This window comes from Alnus glutinosa, chromosome 1, assembly GCF_958979055.1.
Source record: "Alnus glutinosa chromosome 1, dhAlnGlut1.1, whole genome shotgun sequence".
Lineage (NCBI taxonomy): Eukaryota > Viridiplantae > Streptophyta > Magnoliopsida > Fagales > Betulaceae > Alnus > Alnus glutinosa.
In genome coordinates this window covers 4080296-4102239 of record NC_084886.1, presented here as the reverse complement: position 1 = coordinate 4102239, position 21944 = coordinate 4080296, and the positions used below count along the sequence as shown (strand labels likewise).

Below are 21944 nucleotides of genomic sequence, written 5' to 3'. Positions count from 1 at the left end.
TAGTGCTTCGCAACCTCGGCAAAGCCATATATATATAAGAAAGATGGAAAATGCTATCTTCACTCTAAACTCCAAACTTTATTAGAGTATTTAGAGTAGCTTTTATTTGATTTTCTCCAAATTTAAAAAATAAAACTACTTTTTCTTCTTTATTCAAATATATTTCATGTACAATAATTTCCCTTCTTTAATTCCTTATATCAATTAAATATTCTTTCTTTACAAGCATAAGTTCTTACTTATCTTCACATTTTTTACAAAATTCCAACATAATTACTAATAAAAGACAAAGAAAGGAGAGAGAAAAGATAAATATTTTATATTAAAATAATAAATATGGAAGTTCTTTTTGGCATAACTGTTTAGAAAACCGATAGAGTATTTGATGTATGTGGGTGATTTTTGTAATGTTTTTGACATTTTTCTTAAATTTAGAAAAATAAAGTAGATGCAATAATAATTTTTTACTCATGTCACATCAAAAAATGTGAAGTACTTTTAAATAAGCACTTGAAAGTTCATGTAACATTTCTCTATAAGAAATGGGTGGCCGAGTAATGCGTACTACTAAGGTAGAGTTTGCTAACATCTTTTGTTTTTTTATTCTGTATTCTCTAAACCTTAATAAATAACTCAAACACAAAATATTTTTAAAAATATAAAATATTTTTTACCTCTATATCAAATCAAAATATTTTTTTCAATAAAAAACGCATTCCAAAAAACATTAAGAAACAGAATCATAAAATATTTGGACAAGATTTAACATAATACTTTGGAAAAATCAAACTAACGTACTCAATAAGTACTTAAACTTTCTGTATTTTAGATTTAACTTTGTTGTATTAATCATATATTCACTCACACTCATAAGTATGTATTCCGCACAATAATATTTCCCTCACGTGTGAGTGTATTATCACATCATGAGTTACACTCCCTAGTCAACTATCTTGTCATAGGTAGTCTCATAGGCCTCGATCATTTCTATGGCCTTTTTCGAACTTGACTGTGCAATGTATCCTAACATGTCACTGTTGTTATCAGTCTATACCACTTATTGAGATTCTGAGAAGATAAATAATTAAGAAGTAACATGTTGGGAAAATTAGTATGCTTAAAAGCTTAATTTTTTGAGTTAATTAACCTAATAACATGTTGGGCTAGGCTTAGTAATATTGTTACTATATATATCAAGGTCTCACGTGGAGATTTTCAATGTACTTTTTCTCTCCAACAAAATCCATTATTTTCCAATATTAATTTAGGTTCTTAGGATAAAGCTTTCTCATGTTAATTAGTTTGTTAGTTCCATGTGTCGGGTCCGTTTGTATAACTAGGGTTTGGATGCATGTAAGAGGGGGATATGCATGCTAAAAAGTCATACGTTGATGTTAGAGCAGGTTTCTTAAGTTTCCATGAGATTTGTATATCAATATTGTTTATGTTATTGTTTTTGGTCGGTGATGATTAAAGAAATATATACGGTACTGTTATAGAAATAAAAATATATTGGTTATTAGGAGTAGTAATGGATATCACACATGAATGGGACTAAGACTAAAATAATTAATAGCAAAGGATCGGAGGTACGGTATGGGCAGTATTTTTCCAATAGTCCTATGGTCTAAATTATGAGACTATTATTGTACATACCACACTTATTGTTAGGATAATTTTTTATTTTTTATTTTTATATATGTAGTCAAATCATTGCTATGGTGATCTTCATTTTTATTCATATATATGATCTTGAGTCGCACGTTCCATGCTGATTGCTGAAATGGGTCTAAGGATATATATATATATATATATATATATATATATATATATATATATATATAGAGAGAGAGAGAGAGAGAGAGAGAGAGAGAGAGAGAGAGAGAGAGAGAGAGAGAGAGAGAGAACTTTTATCGTGACGGTTCAAGATGAGTTTTACATTGAAATTGATTATTTTTCCCCCCCCCAAAAAAAAAGGTTAATTGGACAGACTTTCTAAGTTTTATGGTTATTCAGGGATGGTTATATCAGCTAATACCTCATGTAGTCATGTATAATTCTACTTGATATGATGTAACATGGTTAAACAGTTCAGGCATTTAATAGGAGATGCGTTAGAACAGCTTAGAATGTCGACATATATATATATATATATATATATATATATATATATATATATATATATATATATACATGGAAATCTCCATATACTTATAGAAAATTATAAAAAACCATATATATATATATATATACCACCATGAGTTGGTGGCATTGGTGCGCATATATATATATATATATATATATATATATATATATATATATAAGAATGTTTGCTCAATCTAGAGTCATGGCTCGTTGAGACTCGTCGTTGATTTCAAATTTAATTAGTTATTAAATGAAACACACAATTTTCTATTGTTGGATTGGTCAAACCAAATCATATTATTGGCTGTGAAAAATGGGTATAAACTGATCAGACTCGTGAACAGTTTGTCAATAATTGAATAATAATGACTGGTTGATCGCGATCAATCATATATATATATCAAGTACCCACGACGACTCTCAATAAAAGACATGCTAACGTGCAAATTGTTAATCATGACTTGTTGGCGCAAGATACAGTAGTCGCATCATCTGCCTTAAAATGAAGGAAGATCCAAAACACAAATATTACTCCACATATACATATATATGGGATATTTATCTCTCATATATATCTTACTTAATTTTCGAGATCGAGCTGGCTAGCTTGCCATGCTTAAACCGGCGGAGCATTTATTTATCGCCCGTTTGATTGAGTCAGAAATGGAAAATTACCCAGAGGTCGTGTTATCTAGCTAGAGCTAGCTTTGATCTCTCCATAAATAATTTGTCAAAATATATACCATCTCAATCTCCATATTTCTGATTCATGCATGTATAATTTTGGATTAATTAGAAAGATGATGAGATTTCCATATTTCTTAACAACTACAAAAAAGCAAGAACTTGTCAAAAGTGGAAAGGATGGGACCCCTAAGAATTGAATTACATCGAAGCACAAGTGGCCGGACACATAGATATCGGCAGAAACTATGTATAGTACTGTTATAATTAGAACCAAGCGGTCCCCTACTTCATGGCTTAGATAGTTCCAGGGTTCACGAGGACATTTAAGCGCCCATGCCATGTGAGGAATGATAATGACTCCGATAGATATGTGTATATCACACAAAACATAAAACGACGTATTCACGTACGTAACTACATGAACATGAATTAATGCAGTTTATATATATTATCATTCACAGCGTGGTGTTAGCTAATCATATATGTACGTACATCTACATGTGCATGATCGTGGGCTGCAGTTAATGCACACAAAAAGGGTGAAGATGATAGCAACTCATGTGCCTTAACTCTTAAGTGCCACCGTCGACATGCATGCTTAACGACCTTAATTATTTAGGCTTCGTTTGGTCGTCGTTTAAAGTTACACCACAAAGTAAAGAACGGCCATGAATTTCAAACTTAATTATGCAATAAGATTATTATAGCTGATCGAATTGAATGCCTTTTGGTCCACTTGAGGTAGCTAGCAAAAAGATAATCTTAAAACCTTCCGCATGAGGACACTAGGCGATAATCTAGCTCTAAGGGATGGCTTCGGCAGACGGCAGGCATGTCTGCCGGAGGCTGGCCTATAGCTCATGGCTGTGGCCCGTTAGATATGGCCTCGTGATGTTGGGTCAATTTCTTAGGTAGTTTCAAGTACCGGCGGGCTTGTATGCATTGTCTCGATCCTAGCTTCGTGGCTGTCACATGAACTACATTAAGCATCAATCAAAAAAACATGCAAGAAGAAAGGTAGATGACTTCATACTTGCATTATGCATAAAGGTTATATATGATCAACTTGTTTGTAGTGCTAGCTTCATGATATGAGGGCCCTCTACGCTTCAATAGCCCACTATGGTCGGTTGCACCCTACACCCCATACTGTGCATGTGGTTTGCCAACTCATTGATCTTGACCATTCATTAGGTTGACATAGTCATATATGGTTGTACCCATCACAAATTCAATTCTAGGATAATCCAATATTTCAAGTTTCAGTTTCTTTGCCTTTTTTTCCCCCTTTCTCTCTTGTTTTTCTCTCTTTCTTTTGTCCTCCTTTAATTTTTTGGTGCAGCACTCTTTCCTTTAATTATAAGGTTCAGTTACATTACCACTTTGGGGTTAATTTACAGCATAATTAGGTGCCCAAAAGTCAGCCTTAATTCAATTCCATATAGAGAACAGGCCCTGGGCCTGGACTTAATTGCGAGCCTAATATGATTTAGAAAAGGTTAACTTCTTTCCAGCTTAATATGGGCTCCCCAAAGTTGGAAGCAGATTTGCTTATCGTAATATACAGAAGGGTTATGCATACCGTTCGTTTTCAGTGCATGTCTATATAAGCTTCTCCGTAGGTGTAAATCACGTTTTGGGATTTTTTTTTTTAGTTTTTATTTTGAGTAATGCTTGATGTACACAACTCCTTTGTATTTTTTTTTTTTTTTGTTTAAAAACAAAAAAAAAAAAAAACACTGTTTTTTATGAATGGCGTTTTGGGAGTTGATGTGTACAGATTTTGAAGTCTATCGGCAAAAGACTGCAAGTGGCCGGAGAAGTGTTCTAGCTAGAGTTTGGGTTGATATTGCATGGAATCTCCAAGTTTGATAGTAATTAAACAAGACCAAAAAGAAAAAAGAAATTTGATAATGAAAGTCTATTTTACTATTTTTCTCGAGGATATGAACTTTAATTTTCACGACCGAAGATTAATATATTTTGCATGCATTCTCATTTTATGGTCGTTTGATTTTCACTGTAGTTTCTTAAATTCTAGCTTGCACATGAAAAATTGGATATACAAAGTATTTTCTTAATGTTATACTATAATGGTGAGAGATTGATCATCATAACTCTGATAATTTATTGATGGAAGATATTTCTGTCATTATTCAATAGTAATTGTGTCCTGCCACTTAATAACTAAGCACATTCTGTTGTCCCTTTGCCACCAAAAATGAAACCCCATGTTTTGCCAAACAAAAAGGAGAAAGAAATAGACAGGATGGCCTTTATAGAATGTAAACTTTCGTAGAGATGTAGTACTACTGATTGATCGAGTCGAGTGATATCAGAGAATATGTGGTGAAATGGGCGTCATGTGGTGGCGTTGCTTCTTAGCTGTACCGTGTGGTGGGAACGGAACGCACATGGTTGCACATGTCCTTAGCGTTTAGTTTTAACCCCCCCACCCACAGTCCCATGTACACCCTTCTGTTTGGTTTCCAGTTGTGATGCCCTAACAGCAAAAGTAATTAACACGTACGTCCCCACGTTGCCCTACCATATTATATCATCAATGTTCTCGTGATTCCTGCGTTCCTCTTGTCATCTTATAATGTTTTCGGATATTATAACTTTTATCTATTACTTACGGTAAGAAGCATCCCCTAAAATGTCACGTCAATTTGTAAATACGATAATTATAATGTTTTTTGTCATGTAAAACTCTATATTTTTTAGTGACCAACATGATAAATGCATGTTAGGTGGACTATCCTATTAGTTCGTAAAGCTGTAATACTCTATAGTAACATTCTCACAATTATACCTCATGAAATTGGTGTCATTAAGTCGAATTTCTCTCTCTCTCTCTCTCTCTCTCTCTCTATATATATATATATATATTATCATTACCTTATCTTAACAACCCCTTTTTTAAGGCATTGTTTTGTGGCTTTATTAGTAGGATTTATCTAATGGAAATTTAGTAATATATCATTCATAAAAAAAATATAAAAAAATTAGTAATATATGCACGTGGCAACCTTGACAAACCATTTTAGCGGCGTTTTTAGTAATAATCAAGATAAGAAAAGTATTGGGAAGGGTAAAAAATATCAGAGGTATTATTTTTCGTTTAATCTATTGGATTTTAATTTGATCTCTAGCCTTCCTCACACAATGATTAGGCACCTTTTTTTATTACCCAAAAAAACAAAAGAAAAAAAGAAAAAAGAAAAAAAAAGATTTGCTCCTTTTCTCACATAGAGAATTCCTTAATTCCTCACACACAGATTTCACCTATGACCTTTGAGGGTATCCCCGTGATTTGGGCCTTCTGGGCCTGAAGAAAGGACGCCATGGTTTGGGTTTTCTCTAAGAAAGGAGCTGATTTTCCTTCAATTGGGCTAATTCGCTAACCTTCGATGGTAGCCCTATTAAATGCAGACGAGATGGCCAATTTTTCTTCAACACATCAAAAGTGTTCAAACTTTGGATCGAGACTTCTTTTACGTAGGGGTGTGGGGTTCACTGGCCGAGATAGGTGGGTCTTTGTACTTTGGACTATTTGGATCGTATGAGCCTTTGTCTTTTCTGTGAGGCTGTCCAAATTGCACGTCGAACAACCCAACTACAAAGAATTCTTATCCGCAAGCTTTTGGGTGAAAGGCTAGGTGGGTAACTAACACATAGGAATAGCGTCTATATGTTTTTTTTTTTACCTCGTCCAGGGACAATATATGAATGACCCTTTTTTTTTTTTTTTTTTTTTTTAATTGAAATTGAATCATATTTTGCCTAAATTTCTTAAATACTATAACTCTACAAATTATTCATCCAAAAAGTTATTTATTTATTTTTTTCTTTTTAAAAAGGAAAAGTCTCCATAGGTTGTTGACCACCACAACCAGAAGCTCCTGGGGTGGTTGTAGCACCCCATAACTGATTGGGATGGATGCTAAGAGGTTTTAAGAGTGGCACAACTAATCTTAATATCATTGGGGGTTGTTGCAGCCACACTAATGCGCCATGGGGGTGGTCGCGACCATCTCTAGAGATCCTTAGAGGTTACCCTGAGGGGCTCTGGGGGTAATACGACCACTCCTAGCACTTATGGTTGGGTGGCCGACCATCTATTTCTTCATTAAAAAAAGTAGGGTTTTTTGGGAAATAAAACTTAAGGGCTATTCCACTTATGGGCGGGGCGGCGGGGGGGGGGGGGGGGGGGTGGAGGAGTTATTCGTCTCTCTCTCTTTTTTTTTTTTTTTTTTATGAAGAAGGATTATTTCCATTTATAATAAACAAGTCAAACGACACAATAGATATTTCAGAAGAATAACTATTCCATTGTTATTAGACCCATTCCTACCTATCAATTGCCAAATGTGACGTAATAGTTGGATAATGGGTTCGGCAAGATGGATGGCAGATGGCCGGGTCTTTGGTCAAACATCGCCAATAAGAAAAGAATAATGATTCAATGCCACCCAAATATACAACTTTTTACCACATTGGCTATGTGGTAAAGTGGTCTCCCACTACTTTTTGAGTTTTTTTTTATTTTTTAAAAATAAATTAAGGTGAGGGACCACCTTGCCACATAGAGAAGGTGGTGAAAAGTTGTATATTTAGGCGGTAATGAATTATTACTCATAAGAAAAAGGAAGCCTCTAATTCTAAAGGAGTCAAAACCAAGGCCCATTGGCCCATAGCTTAAATCCCACGCCACGCCTAAAACCTCCCTCGCTAAAACGAAAAACCCAAAACGCAGCCCATATGCTATGCGCTAGCCTCAGGAGTGCCCTCTCCTTCCAATTCCGCCGCTACTCTTCCTCGGTTTCTCTTCCTTTCGCTCATAATCTCTCTCTCCTCCGCCATTTATATTCGGCGCCTCCACCACTCGCCGCCATGGCCTCCAACCAACCCAAGGACGAGGCCTACCTCAATAAGGTCATCCCCAAGCGCATCCAGCTCTTCGAGTCCAAGAAGGCCCGTCAACTCGCTCACCTCCAGTCCCTCTCCGCCGATCCCATCAAGTAAGAAGCAAACCAAACCCTGATTCCCTCTCTCCGTCACTGACGATTCATTCATGGACTTCGTTTTTGTTTTGTGTGCTTTTGTTAGGATTACGTTGCCGGATGGGACTGTCAAGGAGGGGAAGAAGTGGGTGACGTCGCCGTTGGACGTGGCGAGAGAGATTTCGAAGAGCTTGGCCGCGAACGCGTTGATTTCGCAGGTGAATGGGGTTCTGTGGGACATGTCAAGGCCCTTGGAGGCCGACTGTGAGCTCAAGCTGTTCACTTTCGACAGCGACGAAGGCCGCGACACCTTATGGCATTCCAGCGCGCACATTCTCGGCCAGGTAGCTAGCATTTTTGTATTATCTCGTGCATTTGATTCGTTTTAGCTTAGTGAGAAAAAAGAAAAGAAAAGATCAAGTTTAAGACTTTGGCTCAGTTGGAATGGTAAGTGTATTGTTTTGGTGGTGCAGTCGCTCGAGCAGGAGTATGGTTGCAAGCTCTGCATTGGGCCATGTACCACAAGGGGAGAGGTAAATTTCCCAGAATGGTTGTGAATTAACTTGTTAAATATTAGACAATTTGTTCATTGTTAATTGCTACCATAATTTTTGCTTTAACTAGTTTCTATGTTACATTTTCAGTGATGTTGTGTACTGCAATTATGCGAATTTTTTAAGGTTGGTTTATATTTTGGGTTTGTTTCTGGTTGTTGGGGTATTGCATGTAATTCGGTTTAATGGGGTTTCCCCATTCAAATTGTTGTTAGATTACACAGTTTTATTCATCATTTCTTGGTGGACTACTTTTATTTCATCGATTTGAATCATCCACAAAACTGAGAGATGTGAGGATAACTCTTGTGATTTTGATCTTTGTTGACTGAGGGAATTACCTTGATAGACGATTTCTATTGTACGCAACAAAATATATCTAGGTTTAGGGATTAATTGCTAATCAAGAAAATAGATTGATGTTCCTTTTGGTTCTATACAGTTGCGATAATCATGTTTGGTATTTTCCCTTTCTTTTCTTATTGGAATTTTTAATTTCATTATGATTATGTGGTTATTTCAAGAATGTGTTGAGACATGAAGGTTGACATCCGTTGTGCCTAGTTAGAGCATTCGAAATAACTTAGAATAGAAGGCCATCATTCTTTGGCTGGACTAGGTTGGAGTTTCTTATTTGACTAGAACTGATGGTGTGGACTTTCAGATCGACATGACTAAGGGAGTGATACTAAAGTACTTGCAATCAGAATAGAGTTAAAGGAGGTTAATCTTTGCGATGTTATTTTTATTATTATGCTTTGTATCTGTAACTATAGTCGTCAGCTACGGTCATATGCTCACCTACAGTTGTTTCTGTGGTGTATACTTGGTGAATGTGCCTTCATTTTGGCTCCACTGCATTTTTATTTTTTTTTACTTGTAGCTTGGGTTTTTTCTTTGTTATTTGGGATTTGGGTGTTTCTGGTGGGATTTTTCTTTGTTCGGGTTGTGTGGGTATTGGGTTTTTATTGGGCTTAGGTTTTTTTTTTGTATTTTGGAGGGTTTTATTGTATCTTGGGTATTTTTGTATTTTGGGGGTTTACTATTGCTTCTTGGGTGTTTTGGTGGGGGTTTCTATTGTAATTTGGGTCTCATGTGGGTTTTGGGGGTTGTGGCCTTGTGGGTTTTCTTGTGTTTTTTATGTGGGCTATTGGGGTTATTTTGTATTGTGGGGAGTCTTTGTATCTTGGGTTTTTTTCTGTATATGGGGGGTTACTTTTGTATCTTGGGTGATTGATGGGGTTTATTATTGTATTTTGAGTCTCATGTGGGTTTTGGGTGTTGTGGGTTTGTAGGTCCTTGTGGGTTTTCTTGGGTTTTTATGTGGGTTAGCTGAGTTGTTCCTGTGTATACTTCCTGTGTACTTGGGGCGCCTTACGCTTTTTTAATGAAATTTTCTTACTTATCAAAAAAGAAAAAAAAAGAAAAAAAAAAGGTAATGATATTGTGAATGAGCTTTTGCCCATGTTGCACTACAATTTTCCTTTTGGTACTTTTTCTAATATATGAACAAACTACATTAGATAGCTACGTATGATAGTTGAGTACTAGATACAGCACCGAGGTACTTGTTGAGTAACAAACCTCTAATGGTTCTTCTAAAAATTCTCGATGCTCTTTTTATTGCTCAATTTTGTTCTTATTATAATATGTTTTTTATTATTTTATATTTGAGATCTTAGTGTTGAAAAGAATTGTGTAGGTTTTCTTTCTCTTGTTTCCTTCTGTAGCTATGTTACATGTATGAAGTGCGAGTTAAGCTTCCTTATGAATGTTGCAAATGGTGCAACAGGGATTCTATTACGATGCATTTTATGGTGATTTGGGCTTGAACGATGATCACTTCAAGCAAATTGAATCAGGGGCAATGAAGGCTGTTACGGTAGTGTTCGTTCTCTTGACCAAAATATGATGTATACTTTATTGTTCTTTTTGTTTTTTTTTTTTTGGTCGATGTCAGTATGAACTGTTGCTCCTGTTCTTGATGGATGAAAATACCTTTGCCTTTTTCTATTCTTGATAAACCTACCGGAATAATTGAAGAAAGTCCGTTGAAGGTAAGGGATTCAAATTATCACCTAGTGGAGAGGAAATCAAAGAATTGATTTCGGCTATCCATGAATCTGTCCACGAAAGTGTTGGATGGACACTAGGTGTGGTTTGTTGCACATGCGTTGCCCTCATTTTTTGGCCCTAGTTATGATAATGCTTTTAATGTGTTTATCTGTATACATTACTAAATGTTGCAATTTCATTGCAAATGCTACTTATCAGAAAAAATAATCATGTTAGAAATGCCAAACGACTTTCAAAAACAATAATCAGGTTGTATTTTTGTAAGGAAAGACCAGAATTAATCTACATTGCAGGTGGGTTGCCTCATGGCTTAGTCAGACTTTTTCCATCTTTGATGAGCAGTAGACCTGTCTCCTCTCACTAGTCCGCTCACACACATGCTTGGACCTTTCTCTCTCTCTCCTCATTAAGAAGAATTTCATCGCTAACAGTAAATCACGTGGTCTTTTTAATTTTTCAGGAAAAACAGCCTTTTGAGCGCATTGAAGTATCAAAGGACGAGGCACTTGAGATGTTTTCTGACAATAATTTCAAGGTGAGTAAAGTTGTCTAATTTTGCCTCTTAAAAAACCATATGATTCTCAAGTACTGTTCATGTTTTTATTGCATAATTATACATTTCTAACATGCATTGTTTTTACAACTACTATTATCAGATCGAAATCATCAAGGATTTACCTGTAGACAAAACAATCACAGTCTACCGATGTGGTCCCTTGGTTGATTTGTGTCGTGGACCCCATATACCTAACACATCCTTTGTCAAAGCATTTGCTTGTTTGAAGGTGATGTGTTACTGCTCAGCTTATAGATATAAGCATGCTTTATTTATTATGCATACTTATTATTTTGTAATTCCAGGCTTCATCAGCTTACTGGAGGGGGAATAAAGACCGCGAGAGTTTACAAAGAGTTTATGGAATCTCTTATCCTGATAAAAAACGTCTTCAGGTGGGTTTCTCTTTTCGGCCCCCTAATAAATGTTTATATTTCCCATTTGCCTGTGAATCATTTAAACTGGCTTTGGCTAGGCTGCTGAGTGTGTTTTTGTCTTTTGCTTTTGTTCAATTTGAAATTGTATGATTTGTTTAAGACATTCCTGTTTCAAGTTGAAGGTATTCAAGAAATGATGTTCATAGTTTGGTTGTCTAACATTTTATATCCATTATATTGTCAATTTAATATGAAAGCTTCTATTTGTACACAATTTTGTTTGACCACCATCACAGTTGGTGGCCCATGGAGTGTATTCTGGTAAGCAGATGTACCTTCACATATGCTAAGGATTAAAAGTGCCTTATTATAGACACCCTTGCATTAGCTGATTGCATCATGTACATTGGGCACATGTTGGAAATGTCAATGAAATCAATAAATAGGAATGCCTTTGTTACACCATGTTGGATATACGAAAAAGCAAATACTTTACTGAGCCAACAAGGATTTGCATGCATGGTAAAAAAAGTTCTTGTTTTCTTTAAACTGAAACTCCGACCCCTCATTATTTTTCCTTTTTTGTTTTTCCCTCCAAGATTAACTTTGATGGCTCAACTATCTCAGTCGAAAATGTTTCTTTGAAAAGCTCCACACCCCCCTCCCCGTGGATGATTAATAAAGTTCATTAAAAGCAAAACAAAAGGAAAAAAAATGGACCTGTTTTTTCAAGAAAATTCAAAGAAAATGAGTTGTTGTCTATGTTTCCTGTAGTATAGGATGTGTTATCAAGCTATGTGGACTGAGACCTGACGAACTAAACAAAATTCAATGGCATCAGGTGATACAACTCATTTGGCATAGTATTGTGTGAAGGAATATTGTGAAGCGTGGAGACTTCCATATCTTTCTTAAAATAAAGTATCCCGTTTTAAAATCATTATACTTTTCTACACTGCCATGGATTATAAGTCAGAAGGCTTAGTACGGTAATTAGTATATTTAGGATGAGTTTTTGTATCAAGATGGGAGAAGTGGCATTAATGTGATATGATGTGCTTATTGTTCTGTGTTGTGCAAGTTTTGTTTGTCAACATTAATCTTTTGTGCAGGAATACATCAAGCAGCTGGAAGAAGCAAAGAAATATGACCACAGATTGGTGGGTACAAAACAAGAGCTTTTCTTTTGTCATCCACTCAGGTACTCTATGACTTACTATTCTTTGTTTTGCCACTTACTATTCCTAGTTTTGCCTTTCGTATCATGATTTCTCATGATAATTTTTTGTGAATGTCAGTCCAGGAAGTTGGTTCTTCCTTCCGCATGGGGCTCGGATATACAACAAATTAATGGATTTTATACGTAGTCAATATAGGGAGAGAGGTTACCAAGAGGTTGATAGTCAGTGATTAAGGTGTTGTGTGTCATGACATTTAAGAATTGTAAATGTTCACCGAACTCACTTGACTTTGGCAGGTTCTTTCACCAAATATGTACAATATGCAACTTTGGGAAACCTCTGGTCATGCTGCAAATTACAAGGAGAATATGTTTGTATTTGAGGTGTGGTTTGTATTATGTTGTACAGCAATGATTTTGATAATAAACAACCCTCCATATCTCTGTTTATTATGAAGGAAACCAAGTATGGAGGATCGATAATAGGAAGCAAAAAATAGTGGGCTCAATTGAATATGAAGGATTTCTACAGACACAACACACAACGATAATGAATAGCAATTTGGTTATGAATATTTAAAAGTAGTCTGGCCACCTAAAGTTGTCTTAACCAATAATATTTTTGAGAAGTATTTTGGCTATAGCAATATCCATATGTTCTTTTCAAGAAGTATCGTCTTTGGAAAGCAGGCGTATGTGGTGACATTGGAAGAAAAAGATGTGACTTCCTTGATAATGAAAATATCATCCATTGTATTTATTGGAGTTGATTGAAAATTTACTAATTGGAAAGAGTATGATTGTTTTTTTAAGACAGCGTGCGTTCAATTTTTTTTTTTTTTTTAACTTTTTTCATCTTTAACACATTCTGGTAGAATATAGAGAAAGGATATTATAGTTGATCGTATTCCATGTTTTTTGACATCATGATATTTTGTTTCTCTCACAGGTAGAAAAACAAGAGTTTGGACTGAAACCAATGAATTGCCCTGGGCACTGTTTAATGTTTCAACATAGAGTTCGTTCATATAGAGGCGAGTTCATTTCCACAGATATTATTCTCTAGAATATCATCTTATATTTGTTTTTCCACTTGGACACTTTGTCTAAAAACAGAGTACCATTCCATTATAGATTCTGTTGAGCTTTGATTTTAAATTTTCATGTGCTTTGTCATTGAAACAGTCCTGGCCAATGAGATACAATTTGATCATCTTGAGTTGTAGAAAGATTTAGTACGATTATATCAATACGTTAGTGTAACACCCCGGTCCCATATTGGGAAGATGAGTAGCCCACATAGAGTGGGTGATTTATAAATAATTCATAGTTACTAAGTCTCACATTGCTTACTTACTAAGTAAAACTGTGTTTTATAAGTGATTCTAGGAAAATTCCGAATTGACTAGTCATTTTAGAGCAATAGCGCAGATGTAGTTAGCGTTTTCCCTAAGTCGTTATAGTGAGAATATCGCTGATCACTCTATAAGCTTTAAACATGTTCAATTTAGTTGTGTGGTGTACTTTATATGCATGATGAGTTTAGTCGTAAAGACTTATTTTAGAACCAGCTTACCTTAAGGTGAGCCTTAAAGCTAATAGAACTGCGAACTTATGATCCTTCTTTTTTATGTCATGTTACTATGTGTGAAGGGAGTTTGGTACTGTATGTGGTTGTTACTTAAGATTCTTTCATATGATTAGCCTTATGAATTTTGGTCGGTAATGAGATTTCTTTAACATGAATTACCTACTTTTACTAATTTTTAGGTATATAGCCTTTTCCGAAAAGCTTATGTACCAGTTGTTCCTCGAAAATATTATCCTATTTTCTTCCCTTCATACGCCCCATCCATTTGGCAGTAATCTAAATGTCGCTTCTTTGCACCTTAATCATCCTGATTGTTTTTTACTTGTTTTGCAGAACTTCCTCTTCGGCTTGCTGATTTTGGAGTTTTGCACCGCAATGAAGCAAGTGGTGCTCTCACTGGATTGACTCGTGTCAGGAGATTTCAGCAGGTATCATCTTAGATGTGGTTGTTACTAATAATTGTATTTTTGGTGATAATACACAAGGACTAGTTTGGCTTTTTGTACCATCTCTCTTGTTCTTTTTGAATTCTGTTAACTAGGGTTCCCACGCCAAACTTAGAATTATTATTATTATTATTTTCTATGGGTTTGAAGTGCCATTGCCCATCCAGAACTTACCGTTTAGTGGATATAGTCAATCGCTCTAGTGGAACCTTTTTTTATTAGTAATTTATATTTTTTGTCATTGCTTGAGTTGACTGGTAAAAGTTACCTTATCTTGACAAATTTTAATTCAAATTTTGGTACAGGATGATGCTCATATCTTCTGCCGGGAGTCCCAGGTGAGTTGAATTTAATTGACATGTGGTAGACCTTTCAAATCTCTTTTTGCCGCCTATGCCTGTTATTTTAATGTGCTTCATTTCACAGATAAAAGATGAAGTACGTGGTGTCTTAGAATTCATCAAACATGTGTATACTATATTTGGGTTCACTTTTGACTTGAAGCTATCAACGGTATGTTCTTTGCTCCTTATTTCTGCTTTAGATATTGAACCTATTGATTACCAATGTTTTGAACTTGAATTTAATTTGCTGCTGATAAGAACCCCTTAATTAGCAGCTTTTTCTCTTATTAGTGTGGTTTGAATTACAGTAACAACTTTTTATAACATAAACTTGTGAAGTTACAAGATCCTAAGTAGTTTCTGTTGTGGTTTTCAAAATGGAAGTTGAAGTTGCTTGTCCGGGCTCTGTGTCACACGAAGCTTCTGCATGCTCAGCTAGCCATCATGGCTAGTGGGATTGTGGTTTGTTCTGTGATGTTGTGGCCTAGTGTACATTATGGCGTGTAAGTGGTGGTAGGGTTGTATGGCTTGGCAGGCTCTGTGCTTGTGCATTGAACTGTTGGGCGTGCTCCCCCTCATTGTTGCTCCAAGCGTGATCAACACCTTGGGCTGTTTAGGGGTTCTTGTGTTGCATACCTGCTTCAACGGAATTCATCCTTTTGTTGACCCTTTTACTTGCTAGCCTCCATTGGGTGCTGGCAGGACATCAAACTTGTCCACATGCTACTATGGCCACATCTTGTCGGTGTTGTCGCATGGTTGTCATGAACCATGTGGGCATTCTCGTGCTTGTTAATGAATCTTTTCTCAATAACCAAGTGCCTGGTGGATGCAATGATCTTATTGATTTTGCAAGGCTTATAATATTAAAAATGATTTTTGATAGGTTAAAAAAAAATCATTTTTGATATTATAAGCTTTGCAATTTTTTTTTCTTGAAAATCAACGGTTTACATGATCAAAATTACTCTTATAAACTTGTAAATCAGCACAAATTTGTTTAAAGCAGAAGCATAATATTGCTTGTTGAGTTATAGTTAATTTCTTCAACATATGGAGACTTAAAAGTTTAAAGGGAGTTATTTTAGGAGGAAGTTTATACTATTTACTACCTTGCAGTGAATTATTAAGGAACTAGATGCAGATTGTGTATCAAGGAAGGTTCTTGTGTTTGTGTGGAGCAGCACCGTTAATTTGACCTTTTTGTTGAATACCTCTTCTCCATTTGTTATTTTTGAAAGTTTCTATGCCGATGATTTTCTTTTCACTTATAAAATAAAAATGATTTTTCTTTTCACTTGATAATTACAAGTCCTTGGTTTCACCTGTAAAGTTGGATATGCACATTTCGATGGTGTGGAATACAGCATCTCTTTGTTTAATTCTATATGATGCTTTTTGTGTTAGGCGGTGGATATGGCATGTGTGTACTTTGTTCCATATACTCCTTCAACACTCTTTCTCTACGTGTGTGCATCTGTGTGTGTATAGTGGAGATGACGTTTTATATTATGTTACACAATATCTCTATCTCTATTGATATTGTAGAGGCCTGAGAAATACTTAGGAGAGTTGGCTACATGGGAGAAAGCCGAGGCTGCTCTTACAGAAGCATTGGACGAGTCTGGGGAGCCCTGGCAGGTAATAATCATACTTACAGTTTAACTGCACCTAAACATATAGCTGCTCTTATTTTTTATGCTTTCAATAGACTACACAAGTCTGACATTGAAAAAATATAGACAAATACAATCATCATTCTGCTTGAGCCAGGCTTTAGCTTCTGCTTGTGTTTGAATGTACTTTGAGCTTGGCTCAAAATGGATTTGAAACTTTGTTCATGCTTGAGTCAGCCCAAAGTTAAAGAAAGTGTAGCTTGAAAAGTTATGATACGATACTGTCATAATCAAAATTCTAATAACTGTACAGTGATTTCAGAGGGTCCTCTATCAATTGGACAGCTTGAACTTATTGGGTTTGATCCATTAGAGAAAAGGGAGCTATTATTGTTAATTGAATTTTCCCATTGCATATTGCCTTCTCTGTTTAAGAATAGAAGATAAAAAACTTCCATGCTTGGTAGAATATCTAATCTGTTACTGGTAGATGTTGGTTATATTATGTTGATCTTTGTTTTGAGCAGTATTCTATGTATCTCCCTGTTCTCTCAATACTTATGATTGGCAGATAAATGAAGGGGATGGTGCATTTTATGGACCGAAGATAGATATCAGCGTATCTGATGCATTAAATAGGAAATTCCAGTGTGCAACATTACAGGTTTACAGTGTTCACTTTTATATGGATTATGCCTTTCTGCTACTATGTTGGAATGCTGAATTAGCACTTAATATTATCAATGCTTGTGGTTGCAGCTGGACTTCCAGCTTCCTGCTCGTTTCGAATTGTATTACTCAGCAGAGGATGAAGCAAAGAGGGAAACACCTGTTATGATACACAGAGCCATTCTAGGGTCTGTTGAGCGTATGTTTGCTATCCTGTTGGAGCACTACAAAGGGAAATGGCCCTTCTGGCTTAGTCCACGCCAAGCAATTGTTTGCCCAGTGTCGGAGAAATCTCAGCCATATGCTCTACAGGTAGTTTTGCTGTGTGCTTTTCAGCAGTCATTATTTTTGCCTGCAAGCTATCCGCGTTGTGCTTAGTAGTTGGTAGCTCAAGCTTGACTTGTATTCTTAGGCTGATAATTTATGGATTGTAATGGGCTGATCTCATGTCAAACTTGAGTTGTTCAAACTTTAAGGTTAAAGGGTCTAGTTGAGTCAAGCAGTACGTTGCTTGAGATTGGCTCATATATCATAAAGACAAGCAGTAGGTTTCTGAATTATATGGATGATGATAATAGTGACAATGTCTGGGCTTTGTTTTCTGTTTGTTGGGGATCTTGAAATGATTAGGCCTTTGTTATAGGTTTCCTTAGTCTTTTAGCAGTGGCTTTGATTATTTATTGCTTAATACTGTACCGTAGTGCATCCACATACCATAGGGGAATAGCAGTCAGAAACACTTGCTACTTCAATAGTTAGGGCAGTTATGATTTACCATTTATAGTTTGAGAAATGCTAGAGTTTTCCCAAATTTTTCTTCCAAAATTTGGTCCCCAAATAATGTGTCACAATCCCATGAGATAGTGACATTTTTCAAAATAATTAATCACATGGGATTGTACGTAACACATCATTTGGGGACCAAATTTTGGAAGAAATTTTTTTGGAACTCTAGCATTTCTCTTATAGTTTTGACCTGTTCACATGCTCAAGTATGGTATGCTCTTATGTGTAAACTAATTGAGGCTCTTTTCTATTTTCTCAATGCTTTATTTTTCTGCACTCTTGTAGGTGCAAGATCAGATATTTAAAGCTGGTTATTATGTTGACGTGGATACTACTGATAGAAAGATCCAGAAAAAGGTGCATTCATAATTCCTGTCTTACGTGTTTTATTGATCATAGATATTCAAGAAATGTTTTGCTTGTAATGGTGTTTGCTTAGTTAAAAAGGAGATATAAGATGCCCCATGCAAACTCAAATTATTCTGGTGCATTGTAGCTTTTATAAAAAAGATAATATCCATTTTTAACTCCCTCTCTTTCCCCTTGTTGCTTCTCTATTGTGGTTTTGAGTCCCCCCATCCCCCTTCATAATTTGCTTCTACTTTGCAATGATGGTAAAAGTAAGAGAATCTGTTCATTTACTGATAGTTTTAGCTTCCTGCAGGTGAGGGAAGCCCAGTTGGCGCAGTACAACTATATATTGGTTGTTGGGGAGGAAGAAGCCAACACTGGACAGGTTCTACCCATACACTAATTTTATAAAATTCCTGTTTGTTTCATGTGCTCAACAGGCAGTTGATTAGAAAAGGTTTGGCTATGAAAATTAGGTCCATGTACCATGTTGGTGCATGACTGCATGCATATGCATGGATGGAAAGCAGCTTCTTATGTGAATTGTCCCTCAAGTTTTGTTGTCTTTTTGGGTTTTAAGTCTGGTTAACGTGGTAAATGATTTGAATATGAAGTCTGTCATATATGATCTTCCAAAGTTTTTTGAAAGCTGACCTGGATATGTTCCAAATAAATCGATATGTAAAGTACTTTTCACCTAAATTAGCATGCTGTTGATGACTTGTATGCTCACATGGATATGTTTAGATGAACTTGAAAGAAAATAGTTACATTTCCAAGCATTTAAGAATTTTATATTAATTCTGACTAGAAGAAGTAAAGCAGAAGGGAAGTTGTTAGGATTCTATTATGTGAGCACCATGTATATGTTCCGTACTGGCTTTATAATAAAATTTATAATGACTTTTACTTATCAAAAAAAATAAAATTTATAATGACTAATAATCATAGGACTAGAAATCTTCAAGTTGGTCTATTTATCCAGTGCTCATTTTTCTGTGAAACCATTATTCAATTCAACTATATTTTGATTTCTACTAAGCATTAGGTAAAGAGGCTTTGGATTTTTGTGATAGAGATTGATTTAATTTCCAACTCAAAGAGAAGATATGCAAAACTAAATTGGCGGATAAGTTCTCACTTTGTAAGAGAACTGTTGTTTTAATTGTGTTTCTTTGTTTTTTTAAGACTGCCATTGCATAGGCTACTATGCCAATAGGTAGCCCCCCATATTCTACCATACTGACATAGGTTACTAACATGCTCTGTATCTATTTGTATTGATGATGCTTGCAACGGGCAGAAATTTAATCCTCGAGTCCTTATTGTTCCAGGTGAGCGTACGAGTGAGAGACAAGGCAGATCATTCAGTAAAGAGCATTGAGAGCCTACTGAAGCACTTTGAGGAAGAAATTGCAGCATTCCATTAGGCTTTTGTTTTCGTGGGATATTAACAGTTATATCTCACTTCATTCTTATCAGAATGATACGTACGATGCCCTTGTGCTTTGATTTACATCATGATTCTTCCTTTGGGCTTTTGTCTCTCCATTAAAGGATTGGAGTTTATTTATTTCTTGATTTTCTATTATTTGTTCCCAAAAAAAAGAAAAAAAAAAAAGAAGAGCTAAGCTTTTATTTTGTGTTTTCTAAGGCGCAAGCTAGGCGACAATAAAAACAATCACAAAACAAAGGAGTTAGGTCCTCTTTAGTGACTGGATTGTCCTAGGCAATGTCGCATCCGTTTGTTGTCACGTACAGATGGAACCCACTATGGATGGTTGTGGTGTATATTCGCCACATCCACATCTTATTGGATAGAACTTCTGTAATTGTATTCTAGAAATTTGAGTCATTGCCCTGAAAGTGTACGTAGAGATGCGTGATGGAGAATGATAGGTAGAACTTACCTTTGAAAATTGGCTTGCAAAGAGAGGTTGCTTAAGAGTTTTTACACACATGGTCAGAGGCCCTATTGAAGTCTCTTATTGAAAATCAAAATAGTCTTTGTTGATCCAAAGAATTTCATGTTTTGCTTGCTGGATAATATTCATACCCAAGCTTACCTCCTCCTTTACCCCCGAGTAAACATTGCGCATAAGCATGTGCATGCCATTCGATCGGCTATTGGTCACCTTGGTATGGATGTAAAATGGAGATAAGTTAAAAGTCGTATTAGAATAGAATTATATTATTAAATAATGATAGTTATCTATTTTAGCAAGCCTTTTAATTACTTGTAGCATTATGACACAGATCGAAATTATTTAGTAGTAGATTTTTAGTGTTCTTTGTAAGAGTTTAATTATTTCCGAGTCAAAGAAAGAGTTATCTCCGAGTAATTTATTTGTATTAAGGGTTTATCTTCGGGTAGATGTAGGAGTTCATCTCCTATCTTGTATCTCTATTATATGTCTTTGTAATGTCTAGGCTCCCTTTGAATTTAAAAGATCTAGGTTCCCTTAAAATCTAAAGTTTAGGTTTCTTCCAAACCTAAAATCTATCCCCATTACCCGTTTGTAAAACCATGTACGTAACACATGTAGAGTAGAAATTGTCTTTCTGGAACATTATACTTGGTCTTTATTTCTCCATAGTTTTCTTTCTTTTTTTCTTTTTTTCTTTTTGGTAAGTTTTTCTCCATGGTAATTAACACTAATCAGCGGATGCTTATTTTGAGCCGAGTGTTAATTTGCGCGCTGAATCTGGAATAACGCAAGTGTCCATTGGGATTTGAACCTCCAATTAAGGTTTATCCCATAAAAAGGGTAGTTAATTCTTTTCTGGTGAGCTAAAAAGGTTAATAATAGTTACAAATCTACTATACCTTCAGGGTAAGACATCAGCAATGCACTTGTCATTAAGTTTGTTCTGATCACTTCTCAGCTGGTACAAGGAAATCTGTGAAAATATATGCTTCAATGACGATAATCTTGTGCCAGACGATAGCCTAAAAATATCCAATACATGTCTCCTCTATATATACATATATGTTCCATTCTTGCTAGTACTAATTAAGCCGCTTTTCGATCTTTTTTATACTTAATTTATAACTTAACTAATTTGCAATTACTTTAGTTAGTGTTTGTTTTTGGTTTAACGATTTTAAAACGTCCTATCTAAAAAAAATATTGATTTTAAAATGCAATTAAAAAAAATGTGATTGTTTGAAAATGCACTTTAACAATTAGTAAAATCTGTAAAATAGAAGATACCTACCGCACAAAAATGCAGTAGTTCAACCTCTAAAATTGTAGGTTTTTTTTAAACGAACCGTAAATTTTTCGATGTTTTCAAACCCATTAATTTTTGTCTAAACTTATTAATTTTTTTCCATGTTTTCTGTCTCTCCCTCTTTCTCACACACGCACACATATACACACAGCCTTACATAAGCAGACATAAAAACAAGGTATAGAAGAGGAATTCCAACGAAAGTGATTTTAGAGAGAGAAAGTCTCATTTTTCTTAGTTTAGAGAAAGAGCGCTTTTGAGAGTAGATTTCTCTGGGGGAGGGAGGCCTCACGCCTCCATCCTCTCGGTGGTGCGTCTCCCTCTAG

General features: G+C 35.5%; 1 protein-coding gene across 1 annotated transcript; it reads left to right on the top strand.

Moving 5' to 3' along the window:
- The first annotated feature begins 7570 nt into the window (after positions 1-7570).
- LOC133866971 (threonine--tRNA ligase, mitochondrial 1) lies at positions 7571-19975 on the top strand. The gene is made up of 20 exons (XM_062303642.1): positions 7571-7856; positions 7945-8182; positions 8312-8371; positions 10185-10274; positions 10929-11003; positions 11125-11253; positions 11330-11419; positions 12514-12602; positions 12700-12796; positions 12879-12965; positions 13531-13615; positions 14506-14600; positions 14924-14956; positions 15045-15131; positions 16511-16603; positions 17150-17242; positions 17338-17559; positions 18319-18390; positions 18698-18769; positions 19719-19975. The coding sequence occupies exons 1-20, from the start codon at positions 7597-7599 to the stop codon at positions 19812-19814; spliced, it is 2163 nt and encodes a 720-aa protein (XP_062159626.1). The 5' UTR covers positions 7571-7596; the 3' UTR covers positions 19815-19975.
- Positions 19976-21944: the final 1969 nt, after the last annotated feature.